This window comes from Chlamydotis macqueenii, chromosome 2, assembly GCF_036417535.1.
Source record: "Chlamydotis macqueenii isolate bChlMac1 chromosome 2, bChlMac1.mat, whole genome shotgun sequence".
Taxonomy (NCBI): Eukaryota; Metazoa; Chordata; class Aves; order Otidiformes; family Otididae; genus Chlamydotis; species Chlamydotis macqueenii.
In genome coordinates, this window is record NC_141557.1 from 82351674 (window position 1) to 82375217 (window position 23544).

The 23544-nt window shown below is 38.1% G+C and overlaps 1 protein-coding gene across 4 annotated transcripts in view; it reads left to right on the plus strand.

Annotated features, from left to right (window-relative positions):
- Positions 1 to 20345, plus strand: part of CDH18 (cadherin 18) — a 168627-nt gene extending 148282 nt beyond the window's left edge. The window contains exons 8-12 of one of the 4 annotated variants that reach the window (XM_086741982.1): positions 3373 to 3494; positions 10176 to 10293; positions 10711 to 10713; positions 17909 to 18160; positions 19731 to 20345. In XM_086741982.1, coding sequence (XP_086598108.1) covers positions 3373 to 3494; positions 10176 to 10293; positions 10711 to 10713; positions 17909 to 18160; positions 19731 to 20221 — 986 coding nt within the window. In that variant the 3' untranslated portion in view covers positions 20222 to 20345. Of the gene's footprint in view, positions 1 to 3372; positions 3507 to 10175; positions 10294 to 10710; positions 10714 to 17908; positions 18161 to 19718 lie in introns of all 4 variants that reach the window. The other 3 variants (XM_086741980.1, XM_086741981.1, XM_086741983.1) reach the window with 3 other exon arrangements.
- Positions 20346 to 23544: the final 3199 nt, after the last annotated feature.

The following is a 23544-nucleotide window of genomic DNA, read 5'->3' on the forward strand; positions in this document are numbered from 1 at the left end:
AATAGAATAGAATAGAATAGAATAGAATAGAATAGAATAGAATAGAATAGAATAGAGCCTCATCCAACCTGGCCTTGAATGTTTCCAGGGATGGGGCATCCACCATCTCTCTGGGCAACCTGTTCCAGTGTTCCACCACCCTCATTGTAAATTTTTTTTCCTAATATCTAATCTAAATCTACCTCCTTTTATTTTGAAACCATCACCCCTTGTCTTATTACAACAGGCCGTACTGAAGAGTTTCTCCCTGTCTTTCTTATAGGCCCCCTTTAGGTACTGGCAGACTGCTATAAGGTCTCCCCAGAGCCTCCTTTTCTCCAGGCTGAACAGCCCCAACTCTCTCAGCCTGTCCTCATAGGAGAGGTGCTCCAGCCCTCCTAGCATCTTCGTGGCCCTCCTCTGGACCGTCTCCAACTGGTCTATGTCCTTCTTATGTTGGGGGCTCCAGAACTGGAGAGTTCTTAACTGTCTTAACTGGAGTTCTTAACTGTCCATTAAGAACTCTCTTGAACTGGTAAGGTATTTATTAATTCTTTGTACTGCAAAGGAGTTGCAGAATAGATAAAGCTAAACTCTCTGAATCTCCATGAAATCTCTGTGAAAATAATGCAAACATAACAGACTAGGGTAAGTTCACACTGGGTAGTAGTGACAAGCATACAAGAGGACACATTCAAGATGGGGCAAAGAGGTCTGATACAAAAGTATTTAACATTTCTTTTTGGCACACATTAGACTAAAAAGTTAGATTTTCTTTCCCCAGTAAGTATTCCAAACATGCCAGACCTACAGAACAGTTCTCTGGTAACTTCTGCCCTGTTCTCTTCCTGCTTTATTTCTCCCTTCCTCTTAAATGTATTAAGCTCCCTTATAGCTTTGAAAATGACCCTGCTTTGAACTAGGGACTGGACCAGTGATCTCTACAAGTCCTTTTCAATTAAGATTTTTCAGTGATCCTATGATTATCTGATAATAACAACTTTTTTTTTTTTTTTTGCCTTCTGGCAAAAGTTTCTTCAGGATTTCTCTAGTATTAAGATCTTCAAGTCCTTCACTATAGTTTATGAATCCAATCCTAAATGGAGATATTCATCCTTAACCCTTTACTGTGATCTCTGCCTTCTGTCTCCTTTCTATGCTTTTATGTGCTCTCTTTTTCTACTTTGTATCCTTCCTTTAATTTATACCACTTTCTAGGTCACATACCTCACAAACTGTGCATGAGAGCCTCCCAAACAAAGCCTCAACAACAAAGTTCCTTTGAGTTGTAGATCATCTCTAGATCATCTATTGCTAGATATTGTGTTGTATAATTGTAATTACAGGATTTTTGTAATTGGATTGTCTGATGAAATTGAGAAAGGAAGTTGCCTAAATGAGTTTGAAGCTGTATTTCAGTAAGCAGAAAGAAATACTCAATATCTCTATGGCTTGTGCTGTTCTGCACAGTCTCATGACCTACCTCCAGTGAAGGACCAAACATCTCTTTGTGTTAATACTCATACTGCAATAGGTCTTCTGGAGAGAAGACTGCTTCCTTCAGTAATAAGAGTAAAGGTAGAGGAACAATTCCTTTCTCCTAACTGTTTAATGAACAGTCAAGTGTCATTCTTCCTCATCTTCGCTTCAGACATTCCTGGCATTTTAACATTCCTTAAGGTTTTCCACTTTTCCACTAGAAGTGTTTTCTAGATAGTAATAGAAAGCCTCAGTCTTGCGTGAACACAATTGAGATAGCCTGCTTTAGTCCCTTAGTTTGCCTGTTTAAAGATACTCATAATTTTTGGGCAAAACAGAAAATACCAACAGTCAAGTAAAATTTCAGCAAGAAAGTGGAATTTGCAAGTCCGTGAATGTATTCTGATAACTTCTAATACTAATGTTAATTGGGATTAGAGGTTCCTATACGATCTAATTTAAGCCTTCCTTTTCTGTTGACTTTTTTTTATCTCCTTTCTATTCCCATTTTATGGGGATAATTGACTAAGTTCCAAAACTGAATTAAAATCATCAGGTGAACACAGACATATTAGTTAAAAAGGGAATGTGAAAAATTTGAAGAGAACTTCTAAACCCCAGAATCTTTAACTAGTATCCCAATTGAAAAAAAGAGAAGAATAAATCTCTCACTTTGTCAAAAGAAACTTCAGTGTTCTCAAATATTCTTTCATTGGGAGGATACATTACTTGTGGTTTTGAATCCAAGTATTTGTCTAATCAATGTTTTTCAGAATTCTGAGCAGGGGTATGAGAATCTAAGGCATTTTACAAATCACCCTCTTTGACAGGAATATGATGTGGATTAATTAAGATCAAAATAACCAAGGTGAATGAAGTTTAGATTACTAATGTTTCTCCTTTTTTTTTTTTTTTGTTCTCATGAACACACATTGGCACATGCACTTTTAAAATGTCAATCTGTAAGACCTCATTCTTCCATCTTGCTGTGTTTGAAAGATTAACTTTCCTGTCTTCTACTGATAGTTTTGTTTAATTAGTGAAGGTAAAAGGAAGTTTATCATCTAACCAATTGATACTTACACAGACTTTAGAAGGTGTATTTTAGCTAATTATAAGAAGTTTTAATATGTACTTCTTTCAACTAAATTAAATTTTATTAGTTCTTAGTACTAAGAACAAGGGAATTATAGATTAATAAAAAATGGATTTTTTCCCATTTTGTCCTGGAAAGTGTATTCTCATTGAGAGGACTCTATTTACTGTGCTTTTTGAGGGTCAACTCTTTTTGAGGGTGAGTCTCACACAGGTACATATCATAGCCTAAGACACTGTTATTTAAACATTGTTACTGGTATGTCACTACTAAAGCAAGACTCATTAACTACTTTGTGTGATAGCATAATAACTTGTGAGGAAGTTGAACTCAAGTTTGGGAAAAGTTTAAAAGTGCCTATGCATTCATATTTTCATATGACCTTGGTATTTTATTTCCTAAACTCTTTAAGGGACTGAGAAAAGAGAAAGGTTTCAATATTTTTTGTATAAGATTTTACTCAATACTATGAGACACTTTCATATTTATTACAAAGCTATTGATAATTTCTTAGCATAATGTGACAGTATGCGATAACTCCCAACAGCTTTCTCCACTTCAGTTCCAGAGTAACTTGCATTTTTATTGATATGATAAAACAGTGACTTAACACTTACATCATACTTTCTACTCTTTTAAATTTTTTTAAAGTTAATGAAGCACAGCAAACAACATATTTTAGTATCTTGCTACTTAAATTTCTGCAGCTGTATCTAGTTCTTATCCAGTTATTGTGCTAAGAAATTATGTTTAAATTCAGGATGTCACAGAATACTGAATATTTCAAAAGGCTTAATATTCCCTTGTGTATTTTGCAGACAATCCTGGCCTAGTGAGCCACGTTCCAGTTGGTGTTAGAATCCTGGATGTCAATGACAACCCTCCAGAGCTCGCCAAAGAGTATGAGGTAGTCGTCTGTGAGAATGCAAAGCCTGGTCAGGTAACTTTCACAGTAACTTTCCTAGTGAAAAAGAGGAATTACTTTATTTGTTAATGCCACACATATAAGAAGTTTGATTTGGGTAACACATGTCATAATTCTTTCTGATATTATTTTTATATTTCACATTTGATTCAAATTTCTAACGGTGTTAGGCTGAAAGGAGAAGATTTGAGAACTTATTCAATATATCTTTCTTGCTGCTGCAAAAATATGCCAAAACTATCATCACTAATGAGAGGAAAGACTTTTATCTTGTCAGAGAAGTAATGGAATTTGACAAATCACTATATTGAACAAAATGGATGAATCAAATTTAACTTCTCTCATCTAAGTGCCACATGATAGCAAGGTTTCAAATACAGCTCAGTGAAATGGCTGGTTAACATGGCTGCCATCCTCATATTTTGCATGTTGATTGCCCTTGTCTGTGCAGCATCATTATGGAGAAGATATTGAATGGATTTTTCACAACTGTTAGCATGGGGAGGGTCAGAACTGGCACTGAATAGAAGAATCACATTCCAGTCACTGTTCCTGTGATCAATGCACTTCATTGCAGTCCATGGTTTGACAATTTTACCAAGTGCCTTTTCTTTTTTGCACAGATTGATCTTTTACCTATCACTCTATGCTAGTTTTGCATTATAACACAGGTTGTAAGTTGAAATTGTGAGCTCTTATCTTTCCTGAGGAATGTATTATTAGTAATAACATTTTTCTCATCAAACTTAAGAGCAATGTACAAAAATGCATAGTAGCATATTTCTGTTTTTAACATTGAGACTATAAAAATGCTGTATTTCATCAGACTATAGGCTGACCAAAGTTATCTTGACTCTAATGAGTGGCCAAGAGCTGACATCTAAGGAGCAGGATAAGAACACTGAGTATAAGAATATTGAGTGTACCCTCAGCAAGTTCACAGATGACACCAAGCTATGTGGTGCTGTTGACATGCTGGAGGGAAGAGATGCCATCCAGAGGGACCTTGACAGGCTGCAGAGGTGGGTCTTGCAAACCTCATTAAGTTCAACAACGCCAAGTGCAAGGTCCTGCACATGGGTTGGGGCAATCTCAAGCACAAATACAGGCTGGACAGAGACTGAACTGAGAGCAGCCCAGAGGAGGTGGATTTGGGGGTGTTGGTTGATGAGCACTGTATCGTGGACTGCATCAAAAGAAGTGTGGCCAGCAGGTCAAGGGAGGTGATTCTGCCCTTCTACTCCACTCTTGTAAGACCCCACCTGCAGTACTGCATTCAGCTTAGGGGCCACCAACATAAGAAGGACATAGACCTGTAGGAGCGACTCCAGAGGAGGGCCACAAAGATGATCAGAGGGCTGGAGCACCTCTCCTATGAGGACAGACTGAGAGAGTTGGGGCTGTTCAGCCTGGAGAAGAGAAGGCTCCGGGGAGACCTTATAGCAGCCTTCCAGTACTCAAAGGGGCCTACAAGAAAGCTGGAGAGGGACTTTTGACAAGGGCATGTAGTGATAGGACAAGAGGTAATGGCTCTAAACTGAAAGACGGTAGATTTAGATTAGATATAAGGAAGAAATTCTTTACTGTGAGGGTGGAACAGATTGCCCAGAGAAGTTGTGGATGCCCTATCCCTGGAAGTGTCAAGGCCAGGCTGGATAGGGATTTGAGTGACCTAGTCTAGTGGAAGGTGTCCGTGTCCAAGATAGGGGAGTTGGACTAGATGATCTTCAAGGTCCCTTTGAACCCAAACCATTCTATGATTCTATGAACATGACAAGTGTGTGTGATACTTACCTCAAGTACTTCTCCAGTCTGAGATAATTTGCAGATCATTTCCTGATCCATGTGTGGTTTCTCTGTTTTTAATAATCCTTTAGTAACAATCACATATAAATCCATCTAGCTTTTCCTACAACAAACACAATCATGTGATATCTACTACCTCATGCAGCAAGGAATTTTACAGTTTAATTGCATGTTTCGGGAAGACCTACCATCTTCTTTTTCTTCTTTTCTTTTCTTTTTTTTTTTTTTTTAATCTTCCCATGCTGTCTTCAATCGATATTTACCAGTTGTTGTGTTGGGAGAGAGAGAGGAAGAGAGCAGTTGATCCCTATTTGTTATCTCTGTGCCATTCATAAATCTCTAGCACATTGCCCCCAACGGTCTCTTGTCCAGCTTGAAGAATCCTACTTAACTTGGACAGGCTGCGATAAGGCCTTTGTAGACCTTTGGTCATTCATCCTATCCTTCTTTACACTTTCTCCAATTCCTCTCTATTCACCTTCAGATGGGGAAGCAAGATTCAAGATGCAGGTATGCAGTGGTTTGTAATTCTTATAATAGGTTATGCTTCATAGTATATGATGATCTCTACTTTGTTCTCTGTCCTTTCCTAGCAATTTCAAGCAGTGGCTTTGCTTTTTAACCACTAGTGAGCACTGAATGCAAAAAAACTGTCTGCCATAACACCAATATCATTAGAAGTAATAGTCAGCTCAGAGACCATCATCATGTATGTGAAGTTAAGACTTTATGCCTATCTACAATCAATTTCATCTGTCTTTGTGTTGCCTGGCTACTGAGTACTGGAAGGTCTTTAGTGTTAGCCCTTCCTTTTTAATTCCTTAAACAACTCAGTATCATAAGTAGATTTGTATGCTGATTATTCATACACTTTATAAGACGTTTATTATTACACTGACCAACAAGTAGCCCAACATAACTCTATGTGGAACAGGAAATCTCTGTAACTTCCTTTCCTTATGGAATAGACAATTTACAGAAGCGACCCTATTTCTTGTCTTTTGAGCAGTTATTTGTGCAAGGACCTTCCCTCTTATCTCATGACTGCCTAGTTTTCTTCAGTGCTCTTGTTGAGACACCTCACTCAAAAGCTTTCTAAGTAGGTCTATCTACAAACTGAAAATCTCCTATTAACATGCTTATTAAAGTAAAAATAATGTTCTGAATACCTCAAATAAAGCCAAATATAGAAGAATTTGAACTTGTAAAAGACTAATTTTTTTAAAATAAGATAAAATCTCTTAAGCATTCATTACAATTGTTTTCAAAATATTCAAATATCTTAAAAATTACAAAATTTAACAATATTTGTTAAATAATTATTATAATTAATCATAAGCAAAAGCATGCTATGAAGCTAGTTCAGAAATGCTGCTTGACAGAGGTTTTGATTGTGGTGAGTAGCTAATGTTTCTTATTAGCAAAGTTTTAACTCTCCAATAGTAGCTTTGCAAATGGAAATTTATGAGAGGATGTTTAACAGGTAAAATGAGTTTTACTATAACAGCATTTGCTCCTGATTTAGATCAGCATTGTATTTCTCTCTGAGTTAATGTTGCAAGCGTGAATGACTCCTGACCTCTAACCACTATTTTGTAATTGGGAGACATTTTGTATTTGCTTTTTTATTTTCAGAAGAAGTTTCTATGGAGAGAAATCACAGTGTTATTTAAGTGCACAGCCTCTGTCTTCTGCTTCTTGTTCCCTCCACAGATCAATTTATTTACTTTTAAAAAAACCCAAAACCCCCAATAAAATTTTAGAACTTAAATGCTTAAATAAACCACCCTAAGCCATCTCAAACAGAAATTTCTTGTGAGAAGAAGATCATTACCACGATGAAGTGACAGCTTTACTCCCTTAGCAGTCACCTTGTTGAGAAGATAAACAAAGTATCTCCAACAGCTTCCAGGTGATATTCTGGTAGATATTCTATATTAAAGGAGATAAAGCAGCTGTTATTTGATCTTAGATGGTATCCAGACTTGGAGAACTCTGACTTCTAGGAATATACTGATTTCAGGAATTATTTTGAAATTCAGTCAATGTAGGAAAATGAAATTTCGTGACCTTCTGCAAAGTGAACTTACAAATGAAATTTTCCTTTGCTTCAAATGCAACTTATTTTATTATTTTTAAGACAATGAGAGCAAATAGCAATGTAAAAAAAAAAAAAGTTTAAATTGTTTATTCTGGAAAGTGAAGGAGAGAAGCGTTGACATTTTTCTGACTGTTGCCAAGTTCAGTATTTTTCCACACAGACTATGAACCTGTTAAAATATCTGACTATATCTGCTAGTCATATTTGCTATAGTTCTCAGATGATAACATTTTTTTTTCTGAGTGCTTTTCAGAGGAATAATAGAAAAAATTGTGATAGTAGTGAAATGTCATTTCCCTGACACTATCCATCATTATAAATTAACACAGAGGTGTGTGTATGTGTGCACCCACATAAAGAACTTTTTCAGAATCAGAGTGTATAAATATTGTGCTGCCAACATGAACTACCTCACCCTGGATGCTGTTATTTCTAATAGCCAAAGGAAATCAATGCTAGCTGGCAAGGAACACCTCTGCTATAAGTTTGTCATGTGTATATTTACTTGTTTATTGATTCAGTTCTGAAAAGGATCCAACTAGAATGTAGTACCTCTTCAATTAGTTCTCTTCCATTCTTGAAATTCTTTCTTTTCAAGTGAGCTTTACAGCCGCTGAGGTTCTGTGTCTACAGTTCTATTTTAATCAGCTGTAGTAAGGTGCATGTTAATGCTTGCTAAAAGGCCATTAATTAGTTGGCCTATTAATTAGACAAGGGTTAACAGTACATTTGGGTGTCAAGAGCACACAACTTTTGTTGTTCACCTCTGAATTAAAGTCTTAGAAATCTTTTCCTTAGGAAGCAAGAGTTCTGTAAAAAAAATTTTTACCTGCCCTATTACACATACAATGTCTATTTTCCACATGGAAAAGCACCATTTCTATACCTTCTGTATACTTCTGTACTTTTTACATATAGTGGTGAATTTAAGGGATACTTGAATTTCCAGTTGTAAAAACAGGGAAAGTAGACAGTGTATTTTGTTGAGTTTTAAAATTAATCTTAAAACCAAATAGATTTTATATTAGTCTTGTAATACTGAGGCCTTAATCAAAGGATATTTTGTTGCAAGATGGCATGTTTTTGAAGCAAAATTCTGTAAAATGTCACAGAATATTTCATGTAAGAGAGGGCAACAGGACAAAAGTTTATCTACTAGGCTGCCAAATAAAAGTTAAATTTGCATGGCAAAATGACTTATATTTCGCTGATAAACAGCATTGAGGATTTATAAACAATATTTAATAAATTCCTATCTTTTTAAGGTCTTATCTGAATTTTTTACAGCTATGTATGGTATTTAACAGTATTTTTAGTATTTGAGTAATAGCATAAACTGATTTTCTTTAAAATATTCTTCCACCAACTTCCTTTTTGTCTTGCTTTACCTTATATCTTTTCAACATTATTAACTAAATATATCTATCTAAGATAATCTTATATTTCTGTTTTACATGGTAGCTGTTTCCATAAGAGATATGCTACCTTTTCAAAATTCATCAGACAACAATTAGCTTTTGCCAAACTTTTTTACCAATATTGCCATGACTTCGGTAAACTTCATGATTATAGATGTTTCAGATTGATCTTATTCTACTACAGTTCAGTAAAAAAAAAAGTATTACAACAACCTTTTAAAACATTCCCAGCAATTATATTTGGTATTGTTAATTGTCTCAGGTGTGTATAATCACTATAATATACTATATTGTATATAGTTAATGGAATCAGCATTGTACTCTACTGGCTTTAAAATGTATTGGTGTTGCTTCTCTTAGGTAAATGGAGGTAGAGAACTGTGTGCTGTCTTTTAGGTTTAAAACAGATCAAACCACTGGAGCCCACACTGTTTATGCTTCAGGTTCAGTCCAGACAGACTACAGCTGAACATTGAACAGAAAAATTCTCAAGAAAAGAGTATTTTCCCTCCCCCTTTTACATTTCCCTCAGGATATCTATCAGCTCTGTGCAGCAGTCTGCATGGGCTTCACTGCCTATATCACAAGAACAACTTTTATTAAATTCTACTTTAGCACTTGAGCTTCCAGGCCCAGCATGAAAATGAAAGCAGAGGTAGAAATATTGCCTGGTCACACATTGCAAAAGTTTAGCTCAGTTTTAGTTGGAAGGAAATTTTAAAAACCACCAGGGCTTTCAAAGGCAAAGGTCTGACCTTTCAAATATACCTTTCCCATACATGGTTGCTACATCTAATTCTGTTCCTTTTGGGCAAACCAAACTAAAACCAGGAGTGGCTGCTGTTCTTCCTGTTCTGTTCTCTGGAAATTTAAAACTGATTCTTAACAGGCATTTTAAACAGAGACCTGGTATTATATGCCTGTCATTTTGGTTAAACAATTATTTTTCCTAACCAATACTGAAGTGCATCTAATTATTGGAATGGCAAGCAGATGATGCGCTTCATAGACCATCCTGGTTCAGCCTGAACTTTGTCTCCATAAAAACAGATGTTTAGGTGAAACTCTGATTCTGAAAGTCATCAGAATGCAAAGCAGATGTTGAAAATCTCTTACCAGGTCCTGACCATATCAGAATGTCAGAAAACATATATGCTTTAGATGCTTTTATCTACCTCTGAATTGTGGTTCCTAAAATATTTTGTGCTAGAGAAACCAAGCTAATGGCCCAGTTGGTTGAATTCATTGGTTGAATTTAACAGCAGTCAAGTAGAAAATTAAAATAAGTTAAGTTTGAGCATCCTGCTGAGGTCAGGTACTATTTGGGTCAAGTTCAAATTTCAACACCTTAACTTTTAATTTTTGTTTCAGGTAATTCAGACTATCACAGCAATTGACAAAGATAACTCTGCAAATGGGGCAAGATTCCATTTTTCCCTTGATGAAGGGCTTTCTTTGAATCCCAACTTTACTCTAAGGGACAATGAAGGTAAGTCAAACACAAATCTCAAAGAAATATGTCTCTGTTTTGTCTGGGATGTCTCCTTGCACAGAACAATTTCAATGCGTTTCTTGACAGAAGGGGAAAACTGTAATCTGTTGTCACTAAACTGGCTAATATCAAGGACATGGTGTATACATCATATTGCAAACTATGAATAATGAGATATTGCATTTTATTTTTATATTCCATTTTATTTGAGCATTTATACATTGTATGTTCAGGAATGCTTTGTAAATATGAAATAATGAAAAAGATGTTGGCAATTTGGTCTGTTTCTATGTGAATAGCACCGAGTGGGCACTGTCAAGGTTATTGCTGGTTATTGCTTAAAGGAGAACATAAGAATTTAAGTGGCATAAAAAGTTAAATTCTTGCTCACTTTTACAGATATGATACCAAGAGCAGGTCCTTCAGTGCTTCCTGCATTATAGTCTATCGCTTCATGACTTTCCTTAACAATGTGTGTCAAAAAGTACCATCAGAAATTCACAGCAGATAGGCGCATAAGGAAAAGAGCCTTCAACCCAACCAAGGGTTTCTGAACATTTCTTAAGTCAAACAACCATCTAGCCTTTCCAAAAAAAACCACCAAATCAGCCTTACTGTTTGTTGAATATTGCCTCACGGCTTCCATTTTTGTAACCTGATGAAAACAAGGGTAAACTTTAAATATTTGTCTGTAGCTTTCCTTGAGTTTTTCTGTATATATGTATCGTGTGGTTTTGTTTGTATGCATGTGTGCAAGTGTGGGGATGGTTGGCTTTATTTTATGGTTATATTTTTGCAGTAGTGCTATGGAATACCTTGTGAGATCTTACAGAACACTACTCACCTGACTGAGAAGCATTAACTCCATCATTGGTACATATGGCACATACAGTGATGTTTAAGCTATTCTATACAGATATGTTTTATCTGTTTTCAAAACCTTTCAGGGAAGGTGACTGCATAATTGTCATAAAGAATCTGGTCCAACGTTTAAATATACTTACAGCAGAAAAAAATAAACGAAGTAATGATATTTGTTTGGACAAGATTCATGGATTTCATATTCTTGTTTCAAAAGAGAACAATCCAATATCTATCAATTTAAAAAAAACCCCCTATTTTTGGAAAGACTAATTCATATATTAAAAATATTCCTTAAGTGATTACTCCAGCCCTTTCTCAGATTAGTATATCAATTCTATGATATGTTCATGTCAGTACAAGACACTTACATCAAGACGTGCTTTTGAATAACTCTATAACTAACCAACAGGGAGGGGCTGGTGGGGGATGTGAAACTAAAGGACAGCCTTGGCTGCAGCGACCATGACATGGTGGAGTTCAAGATCCACGGGGCAGCAAGGAAACTACATGGCAAGCTCTCTGCCCTAGACTTCAGGAAGGCGGACTTCGGCCTCTTCAGGGACCTGATGGGCCAAGTGCCATGGGAGGCTACCCTGGAGGGAAGAGGGGCCCAGGAAAGTTGGTCTATATTCAAGGAGCACCTCCTCCAAGCTCAGCAGAGGTTCATCCCGATGAAAAACAAGTCAGGCAAAAAGGCCAGGAGGCCAGCGTGGATGAGCAAGGAGCTCCTGGACCAACTGAAAGTGAAAAAGGAAGCCTATAGAGGGTGGAAGTGGGGACAGGTAGCCTGGGAGGACTACAAAGAGGCTGCGCGAGTGGCCAGGGATCAGGTAAGGAAGGCCAAAGCCCTGGCAGAACTGAATCTGGCCAGGGATATAAAATGCAACAAGAAGAGCTTTTATAGGTACATAGGGGACAAAAGAAAGTCCAGGGAAAATGTAGGCCCCCTCCAGAAGGGAACTGGTGTCCTGGTTACCCAGGACATGGAGAAGGCTGAGGTTCTCAATGACTCTTTTGCCTCAGTCTTCACCGACAAGAGTTCCTGTCCCACCACTCAAGCTGTAGAAGGTCCAAGCAGGGACTGCGAGAATGAAGAACTACCCATTGTACTCGAAGAGCAGGTTCAGGATCATCTGAGGAGCCTGAAGGTGCACAAGTCCATGGGTCCTGATGAGATCCATCCGCGGGTCCTGAGGGAACTGGTGGATGAAGTTGCCAAGGCACTGGCTATCGTATTTGAGAAGTCGGGCGGTCTGGTGAGGTCCCCGATGACTGGAAGAGGGGGAACATAACCCCCATTTTTAAAAAGGGGAATAAGGAAGACCCAGGTAACTACAGGCCGGTCAGCCTTACCTCTGTGCCTGGCAAGGTCATGGAGCAGATCCTCCTGGAAACCATGCTAAGGCACATGGAGAGCAAGGAGGTGGTTGGTGACAGCCAACATGGCTTCACCAAGGGCAGATCGTGCCTGACCAATTTGGTGGCCTTCTATGACGGGGTGACAGCATCGGTGGACAAGGGACGGGCAACAGACATCATCTACCTGGACTTGTGCAAAGCTTTTGACACTGTCCCGCACGACATCCTTCTCTCTAAACTAGAGAGACATTGGTTTGATGGACTGACCACTCAGTGGATAAGGAGTTGGCTGGATGGCCGCACTCAGAGAGCGGTGGTCAACGGCTTGATGTCCATGTGGAGACCAGTCACGAGTGGCGTCCCTCAGGGGTCTGTGCTGGGCCTGGCCCTGTTCAACATCTTTGTCGGCGATACGGACAGTGGGATAGAGTGCACCCTTAGCAAGTTCGCCGACGACACCAAGTTCTGTGGTGCCGTCAACACGCTGGAAGGGAGGGATGCCATCCAGAGGGACCTTGACAGGCTGGAGAGGTGGGCCCGTGCCAACCTCATGAAGTTCAACCAGGCCAAGCGTAAGGTCCTGCACCTGGGTCGTGGCAATCCCAGGCACAAATACAGGCTGGGCGGGGAATGGATTGAGAGCAGCCCTGAGGAGAAGGACTTGGGAGTGCTGGTGGAGAAGCTTAACATGAGCAGGCAATGCACCCTTGCAGCCCAGAAGGCCAACCGCATCCTGGGCTGCATCAAGAGGAGTGTGGCCAGCAGGTCGAGGGAGGTGATTCTCCCCCTCTACTCTGCCCTGGTGAGACCTCACCTGGAGTACTGTGTCCAGTTCTGGAGCCCCCAACAGAAGAAGGACATGGACCAGTTGGAGAAGGTCCAGAGGAGGGCCACAAAGATGATAAAAGGGCTGGAGCACCTCTCCTATGAGGACAGGCTGAGAGAGTTGGGGCTGTTCAGCCTGGAGAAGAGGAGGCTCTGGGGAGACCTGATAGTGGTCTTCCAGTACCTCAAGGGGGCCTACAAGAAAGATGGGGAAAGGCTGTTCAGTAGGGCCTGTTGTGATACGACGAGAGGTAATGGTTTTAAAATAGAGGGGGGTAGATTTAGGTTGGATATTAGGAAAAAAATTTTTACGATGTGAGTTATAGAACATTGGAAGAGGTTGCCCAGAAAGGTGGTGGATGCCCCATCCCTGGAAACGTTCAAGGCCAGGCTGGATGAGGCTCTGAGCAACCTGATCTAGTCAGGGATGTCCCTGCTTCTTGCAGGGGGGTTGGACTAGATGACCTCTGAAGGTCCCTTCCAACCCTAACCATTCTATGATTCTATGATTAAAATTGTTGTTTGTGATGAAGTAGATATTTTATGGTTTTGAACATGTTCTAATCAGGATGTCTATTATTACTTGTATTGTCTTTATTATCATAGAATCATAGAATCATAGAATAGTTTGTGTTGGAAGGTACCTTTAAAGGTCATCTAGTCCAAGCCCCCTGCAAGAAGCAGGGACACCTTTGACTAGATCAGGCTGTTCAGAGCCCTGCCTAGCCTGACCTTGAATGTCTCCAGGGATGGAACATCCACCACCTCTCTGGGCTACCTGTTCCAGTGCTTCACCACCTTCATCATAAAAAATTTCTTCCTTATATCAAGTCTAAATCTAACCTCTTTTAGTTTAAAAGCATTACCCCTTGTCCTATCACAACAGGCCCTGCTAAAAAGTTTTTCCCCATCTTTCTTATAGGCCCCCTTTAGGTACTGGAAGGCAGCTATAAGGTCTCCCCGGAGCCTCCTCTTCTCCAGACTGAACAACCCAAACTATCTCAGCCTTTTTTCATAGGAAAGGTGCTCCAGCCCTCTGATCATCTTTGTGGCCCTCCTCTGCAGTCGCTCCTACAGGTCTATGTCCTTCTTATGTTGGTGGCCCCTAAGCTGAATGCAGTACTGCAGGTGGGGTCTTACAAGAGTGGAGCAGAGGGACAGAGTCACCTCCCTTGACCTGCTGGCCACACTTCTTTTGATGCACCCCAGGATGCGGTTGGCCTTCTGGGCTGCGGGCACACATTGACAGCTCATGTCGAGCTTTTTATCCACAGTACCCCCAAGTCTTTCTTAGCCAAGCTGCACTCAATCTCTTCATCCCCCTACTTGTATTGATACTGGAGGTTGCCCGGACCCAGGTGCAGGACCTTACACTTAATCTTATTGAACCTCATGAGGTACACATGGGCCCACTTCTCGAGCTTGTCCACATCCCTCTGGATGGCATCCTGTCCCTCAGGCATGTCAACCATACCACTCAGCTTAGTGTCATCTGCAAACTTGCTGAAGGTGCGCTCGATCTCACTGTCTATGTCATTGATGAAGATATTAAACAGTACTAGTCCTAGTATGGACACCTGAGGGAAACCACTTGTCACCAGTCTCCATCTGGACATTGAACCATTGACCACTATCCTCTGGATGCGACCATCCAACCAATTCCTCTTCCACCGAACAGTCCACTCACTGAGTTCATATCTCTCCAATTTAGAGAGAAGGATGTTGTGTGAGACCATGTCAAAGGCTCCTATTTGAGTTTTTTAATATACCTACAAAGTACTGTTCAGAGAGAGTAAAGGCTTAAAAGTATGAAAAAGAGGACAGTCAACAAAATGACAGATTATCTGTACACATGTAAGCCAGATAGAATATGAGCTGTAATAGAATTTATTTGTGAAACAAAGAAAACATACTAAGTTGTAATCATTTGCTACAATTTTAGAGAGCAAATCCAGAGACGATGCCTTTTTGTTTGTTTGGAAATTATACTTATGAAGGCTTTTTAATGAAAGCAGGGCTGTTTACAATTTATTCTGTCCAGAAAAATGTTGCAATTTCTGTTAAAGCCTGAGCAGCCAAACACTTTTTTATTCTGGAAGTGTTTTTTTTTTATTGCAGTTTAGATGGTACATAACTCAGTTCATTTTTATCTGTGTTCTTCTCACTTTGTTTTTAGGATGTTATCATAGATAATTTTGTAATGCTTTTTAAACTTGTGTATAATGTGTTAAATTTACAAGTTTTATCTATTCAGAAATATCTGCTTTTGCAAGTCCCATTAAAAAAATTGCCAGGGCAATGTGAGACTAAAACCACCTTCTGTTGGGAAATCAGAGAAAAGATGAAAGAACTCCTTCACAACAGAGCTGTTTCTAAGTATTGGACTTTAAAACTGTACTTTTTTTTTTGTCCTGAAAGAATAATAATATTTTTCCAGATTCTTAAATATCTGAAAAAGTGCCAAGCTAGCATTATATGTAGTTACTCTTAAATATAGTCCATAGAAGTGCACTTACTGTAAAGAGGTTCAATGCCTGAGCAGGAATTATCACAGAATCAACATACAAAAGTAATAAAAGGAATTCTAGCATGAGTACAAAGGACAGCTAGGACTAGCTACCATAGAGGAAAGCATTTTTCTTCCTCAGAACTGTGAGCTTATTTGATCTTTTTTTTTTTTTATTTAAAAAAACCCCAAATTTTATTTTGATCTGAGATTGACTAAGTAGGTAAGTTAGTGCATAGTGTATAGGTTCTTCATGCATTTATTTTCAGTGCTGCTAGCTGTTGCTATTTCACAAACCAACTCATAAGCAAAAAAACCCCTATGTTTCAAGCCCAAAAAGTCTTCTATTTTGCTGTTAATTTTGCTACCCACTGAACTAGAAAGGAAACCCATTGGCAATAGCTTTGAAATCAACGCAAAAGAAAAAAATATTTACAAGAGTTATCAGTGAAGAAATGAAACAGAAATGCCTATCAATATGGTCCCACATGGAAAAAAAAAAAATTGCTCTAACCTTAGAAGAAATGCAAATAATTCCAAGATATTTTCTTTGATTTTAATTAGTTATGACTTCTCAGAAAATTTATAGAAGTTGAAGTGTTGATGAAAATTAAAACATACCTTAAGCTGTAAACAGGTTTTTACTCTATTTCTTTTACTTCCATTTTTCTTGTGTCTTCCTGTAATGTATAATGTATCAGAATTTCCCAGGTGTAACCTCAAACTCAATTGAGATAAATCTTAAGATCTAATTGCCATGCTTGCATTGCATTGGCACAGCCCAAATATGAGAAAGTTTAGATCATGTAATGGGGCAATGTGGACCACAAGGAATCAGATAAATCTTTCTTTCCCTGTATTTGAGTTGTTGATTTCCCTTAGCAGTCAGCCCTCTCATCTCCAGCGAGTCCTGGTTCTTATCATATTTCCCAGGGGTGAGGCTCACAGTTTAAATCTATTGAAATAAAAAGGCTTTTCCTTCCATGCCTATAAGAATCAGATCTGTAGTTCTTATCATCTTAGTGCTGTTGCTGCTGTCCTATACACTTGTCTTCCCTGTCTATCTGCTCTATCTGTTTTCAGGTATCAAAGGAATTTCTAAATCCATGACCTCCCTCCTCTCTTTCAAACTAGCTTTGTTGATGTAACTTCTCCCGCCCCACATCCTCTCACACTCAGTAAACACTTTCCTAGGCATCAGCATCTGTCTTCATACTTGGCTGCCTGTAACTTTTACAGATTGTGGGATTTTTTTCTGTTTCATGCTAAGATCTTTCTCTTAAAGCTGTCTTTCTAGCTCCTCTCTCAATAGGTCCTCAAATAGTTTCTGATAAAGAATGTAAACAATTAAAACACAGAAACTTAAAACATCAGAATAGCTGTCAGGATGCAGTTGGTACTGCAGTTTGGCTAAACTTTTATTACCTATTAATTTTCTTGGCGTATCTTTACATACAATTGCCCTTAAGAATACAGCTCTGAGAAGAACATGAAAGATATGATTTATGTTGAAAGAGCAAATACAACATTAAAAGACAAAAAATGTATATTTTTTCAATTTGTATTTATTTTTTATGGTATAAAAATATCAGTGAAACAGTAAAACATGAAAGTCTTATCTTAACTTTTGCTAAAGATCTTTTAGCATTCTTCTAAGAATCAAGAGAATTTTATGTTGTGGATGAATTCCACAACAGATATTGTCAGAATTCCAGATATTCACTTCTACAAGTGTCCCTATTCTATCAACAGCATAACATGGGATTATAACACTTGCAAACTGGTCCCAAAATGTTTATCAACATTCATTTAGACTCTAGGACAGGTACATGTGCTTAAATAATTGTATTTATGTAATGCTAATTACTTTACCCTGTCTCCGCTTTTTCCTCCATTGGCTACAAATGCTTCCTGCCAAGTGTGAATTCTAGATTCTGCGTTTTCACAGACTGTCTAGTTTTAAGATGCCTCATGCTTCTACTCAACAGGAAACAAACAGTTAATAACATTTTTAAATTTTTGCATCCTTAAAATTATATTCTGTTTTTGATATTGTAGATAATACAGCCAGTATCCTGACAAGACGAAGGAGGTACAGTCGAACCACTCAAGATGTCTATTACCTCCCGGTTTTGATTTCTGATGGTGGAGTGCCCTCTCTCAGCAGCAGTAGTACTCTTACAGTTCGGGTTTGTGCATGTGAGAGAGATGGACGAGTGAGAACATGCCATGCTGAAGCTTTCCTCTCCTCAGCTGGCTTGAGCACAGGAGCTTTAATTGCAATCCTGCTCTGTGTTGTCATTCTTCTTGGTAAGCCATTTTCAATACTAAGTAATGCTATCCTTCCACTGGCTCTCTGAAAGTGACAGGGCAGAAATTTTTAATATGATATGTTTTTGAACCAGAGGCTGTCTGGTAGTAGGAGGTAATTAGAAACACATAGCTGTGATTAGGGGGGAAAAGTTTAGCTAAAATTGATAGGGAAATGTGCCTTTAAAGCACATCTATGAATATCTGGAATCCAGTAGAAATTATTTTTCAGAGGTTATCAAGTAATTAGCACTGTACGTCTTTTTTCTTCTGTAATTTGCAAAGATTTCAAAAAGCCACTGACTCTAATTCCATGTCTAGAACTGTGTGAAAAATGATAGAAAAGAGATAAGGAAAGCTTTCTGAAATGCATTACACTGTAAGAAAGACCATTAGCACTGTACAAAAGCTGTTTTTTAATTACCTTTATGGAATAAGCTGATAGCCATGCACAACATAACCCACAGGGGCAAGGGACATATGAGAGTATAAAATGACTCCATTACACAAACGACCTTGCAAGTGCATTTTCTCTTGACTTATTTATTTATATTTTTTTTTTCTCTTGGACAGGCCAAATTTAATGTTACCCATTAGTTCATATTCTTTTTTTTTTTTTTTTCTGGCAGAGGCACAACTTGCTGGGTACATATCTCTGTATTAGTCATGTGCCTTTCTGCATTCTTATAGAGATGGGAAGAAATAATGGGAATTGCACTGTGACCCACATAGGAGATTCCAAGAACTTTTCTCTGAAGGTGCTATTTTATAAAGATTACTTTCTTCGCAGCTTACTTCAGAACTTTCTTGTCAGAAAGCCATTTTAAAATGTATAATAATACATCTAGTGTATAATCTGATATTCTATCATACAAATTTGAGTATTCATAAGAGAAAAAAATAAACCTTTTATATTTTAATTCAATATATATTCTAAATAATAATTTTAATGAAGCACTGAAAGCCCTTAACAGCGCTTCTCAAAAATGTCAACCTTAGTTACTCATTTCTCATTTAACTCAAAGAGTGTTATCCCCTTTTATGTTCTTTATGAGATTCTTAATAATATAACTAATGGATTTCATTAGTGGCTCAAGAAACTGCAGCAATCCCCGCAAAGAAAATACACAATGGAAGAGTGCTCTTTACTGACCCTTTGGAAGACGAGGCTGTATAGGAAGTTTGTAGTTTCAGTAAAGCATTATTAATTTTCCCCTTAATTATGTGGTCTCAGCCTGTTGCACTTTGGCATGTTGCTATGTCAAAACACAGCTGTATGGATTTCACAGGTGCTTTCCAGGCATACAGTAATCTATCTTCAGGTAACATGTTACACAACAAAGGCATTGCTGACTTAGGAATATAACTATGCTCTTTTCCAGATTGGATAAGTTTGGTGACCCTTTGTTACAGACACAAGTCTGACGTAATGATCCCAGATACCAATATTAGCCTGAAAATATTACGCCTGTATATTTGTGACTTAGCATCTGCTGTTTCTATAGTGTATGTCTACTTACTTCAGCTGTAAACTTTAAACCTAATCTAATATCTGCAGTTTTCTCTTTAGCAATTGTGGTTCTTTTCATCACCCTAAGACGTAGCAAGAAGGAGCCCTTGATCATTTCAGAAGAAGACGTCCGGGAAAATGTTGTGACATATGATGATGAGGGCGGTGGAGAAGAAGATACGGAAGCATTTGACATCACAGCACTGCGGAATCCATCAGCTGCTGAGGAGCTGAAATACCGGAGGGATATTCACCCTGAAGTGAAGCCTCCACCCAGGCACCATCCCTCCTCAAGCCTTGACAGTACAGATGTTCAGGAGTTCATTAAACAAAGACTGGCAGAAGCTGATCTGGACCCCAGCGTGCCCCCATATGACTCCTTACAGACATATGCCTATGAAGGTCATAGATCAGAAGCTGGATCTATCAGCTCTCTGGATTCAGCCACAACACACTCTGACCAGGATTATAATTACCTTGGAGACTGGGGACCTGAGTTCAAGAAGCTGGCTGAACTCTATGGGGAAATAGAATCAGAAAGAACAACTTAGTTGTAATTCCCAGGATAGAGAAGTTCCTAAAGAACTGGAGATACAGTGACAGCAACAGTAACAAAAATGGAATACAGTACTTGGAACTGAGCAAGTTGTATGCAGTTACTGTAGAACAAGTGCCCTTTTCATATTTGAAACTGGGTTCTCCAATTGGAAGAAAGTCAAATTTTGAAAAATACAGAAAAAAGAAGCTATTGTCCCTTGTGTATACTTTTTAATTGCTCAATAAAGTCCGTGGTACCGTATCTGTAACAATACCTAAAGTAAAGCCAAGCAATGACATTTTTATTGCAATATGCTTAACATCTCCAAGCTACAGTAAGTTTATGGTCATGCTTGTTTAGAAAGATAGCTAACGGAGGAGCAAATCTCTTGCAGGTGGTTGTGACTTTGCATTTCTAGCTATGCCCTAGGCCTAGTGATCCCAATGTGAGGTAGCCAATGGGGTTTACTATCAGTGTGAAAAGTGCTAACAGTCTGTTTCCTTTACAGAAGGGATAAGCTGCACTTGTCCTCTTGCATAAATGGTCCTTTGATTATTTAATCTTATTGAATTAGCAGGTTGCATTGAGATGATGTTATTTCATTGTGTCCTTTATAATCATTTCATCCATAACCAGCTAACAGAGGGAAGGCACCATTAGCTGTTACCTCAAATATGGCTCTAGCCCAGAACCCCAGATTTGCTCTGTTACTGCTTGTAGAAGAACTGCTGTTTCCAGTGTTGTGCTTTTTCTTTTTGTCTTTTCATGGAACATCATTCATTTAAATAGAATGGGCCCAAAGTACTTTTTTTTTTTGCAGTGAAGCAGACGAAGCATAGGCTCTTTCAATAAAAACAACAATGGCAACACATCAAACTATGCAGTTGTTTGGTTCACTGTGCTTCACTTATGTCCATAGTTGAAGCTCTTTCAGTCTTTTGCTGGTCTTAGTCCAGGAGCCAAACCAGTCAATTTTAAACACAGGGTTCTTAATTATAATGGATCTCTATTTCCATGTGTGACTGAAAGCAAAATAGAGTTGCTGGTAGGACATTCCAATAGAGAAAATTGAAACAAAGGGAATAAGATGATGACACTTTTTTTTTTTCTTTTTAGTTCAATCTACTGATATTTAATTTCTGTTAGAGCAATTTCCATCTAAGCTGAGCAAGCTTTTTTCTCCCTATTTCAAGTATCATGGGAATAGGAATATTTTAAGTCAGTGGAGGAAGAAAAAATGAAAATGTACCATTATTGTGGTTCCTATGGTTCCTACAGATTAAATACATCAATTTCTTATGTTAATAACTCTTTAGTATTACAGAACTGCATAATAGTTCTGCTTAACATTTCAGGCTGCTTAACACCTAATCCAGCAGATTCTTATATTTTCCTTTGTTTTGTTTAAAACTTCAACCTTCTGTTTGTCCTTCTTGTGATAATACTATGAGAGGACCAGAAGCTCATAATATCCAATGAAAGATTATGACCTATAAGGCTCACCATCTATTACAGTCTTCTGCTTCTAAGAAAACTGTAGCTCCACTTAGGGAAGTGGACTTCTTGTAATATGCATTTGGTAGGGAAACTGTCCAGAGCAGAAGCTGTGTACTGGTTTTTTTTTTTTTTAACTCTCTGGGCTCATGTGGAGAGTGATGCAGATTTGTACACCCCACTAGATTCCTCCCTATGCATTTTAGGTGACACTTACCTTTAGCTTAGTAGAGAAGGGATTACATTTTTCTCTTCCAAGCAGGGTCTGTATTTATTGCTGACCTACTGTGGGACATATAGGTGAACCGGATTATTAAGCCTTCCCTTCTTTACTGTATGGTTGGGTAGGTCCTATACATGACTGAAACTTTGAGGATTTTTTTTTTTTTTTTAAATTAGCTCCTTCCTGAGATGTTGTCGACTGCTTTTGGTTTAAACAGCCTTCTGGAAAAAATAGCAAGTAGTTTTGTAAGAAACTTTTCAAACTCTGAAAAGCATTAGTTGCACTGTATTTCCAGAACTGATTTTTGCTGCACTGTTTTATTTGCAACTGGAAAATTGTAATATTTCCCTTTCTGTCAACATCTGAACCCACAAGGCAACTTAGAGAGGAAAAAAACCTGAACCCTAAAATGTTCTGCTAATGATTTTAAAGTAGTTTAATAATCTATGTTCCGTTGTTTTTTGTTGGTTTTGGTTTACCAAATACAGAATATTCTAGAAATGCATTTAAGGAGATATTCTCATTGTAAAGTTAAACAGATGCTTTAATGCAGTAAGAATTACTCAAGCTGAGAATGGTTTATTTATTGTCATTTTTGGGGGTAGAGTTAGGATATTTTTCAGTTTTGTCCCAAATGAAGCAACTAGTAGTGCAGGATTTTATGAAGGAAAATTTTATTTTTATTTAGATCACACTTGCTTTATGCTAACATCTAAATTTTTATATTGTATGAGTACAGTGCTAAGAAGAAAATCTTTCAGCAGTACTGGTACCATGGACCATAATACTTTGTACCACATCCGCATGAAAACTGTGTTCATTGTTGTATTGTAGTTTTGAGAGCCAGATAATAGTTATCTTTGTCTGTTCCCTCTGGCCTTACACTGAAGCAGGGGAAATCAATTGTATTTTGTGCTTTAAGCAGTATTTCCACCATTTTTTTTCTTTTTATTTGCATCATAGAACATTCAGGCTTAAAGCCAACAGAAGTGCAGTGACATAAGGTAATAATCACTCCTTATACTCGTGTTCTGATTAAGTTAATGAGAGAAGGAGGTCATATCTCAGAGAAATAACAATCCCCTTTTCACCATTCCTGGTGCTCTTTTTGCTGCTGTACAGCACGTGCGTCATACCCAGAGCCCCAGGAATTCTGAATCCTTCAAAACTGCAGGGTTATTGAGATGCTGCTTCAGTGATGCTGCAGTGTGTCCTGTTTGGTATGTCCTATCCCCAGTGATCACCAAATGTGCTTCTCTATCATGATACGTCTGCATGCTTGCTATGCTTATTGTTTCTTACTCAAATACACATCACAGTGCTGTGTTGTTTGCATGCCGAATAGCAGAATATTAAATCTTCAGGGCCACAGAAGAAGGCCTCACAGTGCAGAAAGAACAGGTTTACAGATTTCTATTCCTGATTCCACAAATATTTCTTTTGGTCCCTTGTGTCCTAAAACCAAATTTAAACTGCATTTGAGAATTTCTATGTTAACATCGATTAAACTGGAAGAAAACTAACACTGTATGCCATGGAAGGCACAATCATTTTTTAGCATTGCTGATTTAAACTAACTATACATTCAGTGAAAGTATCATGGGAAACTCTTCCCTATT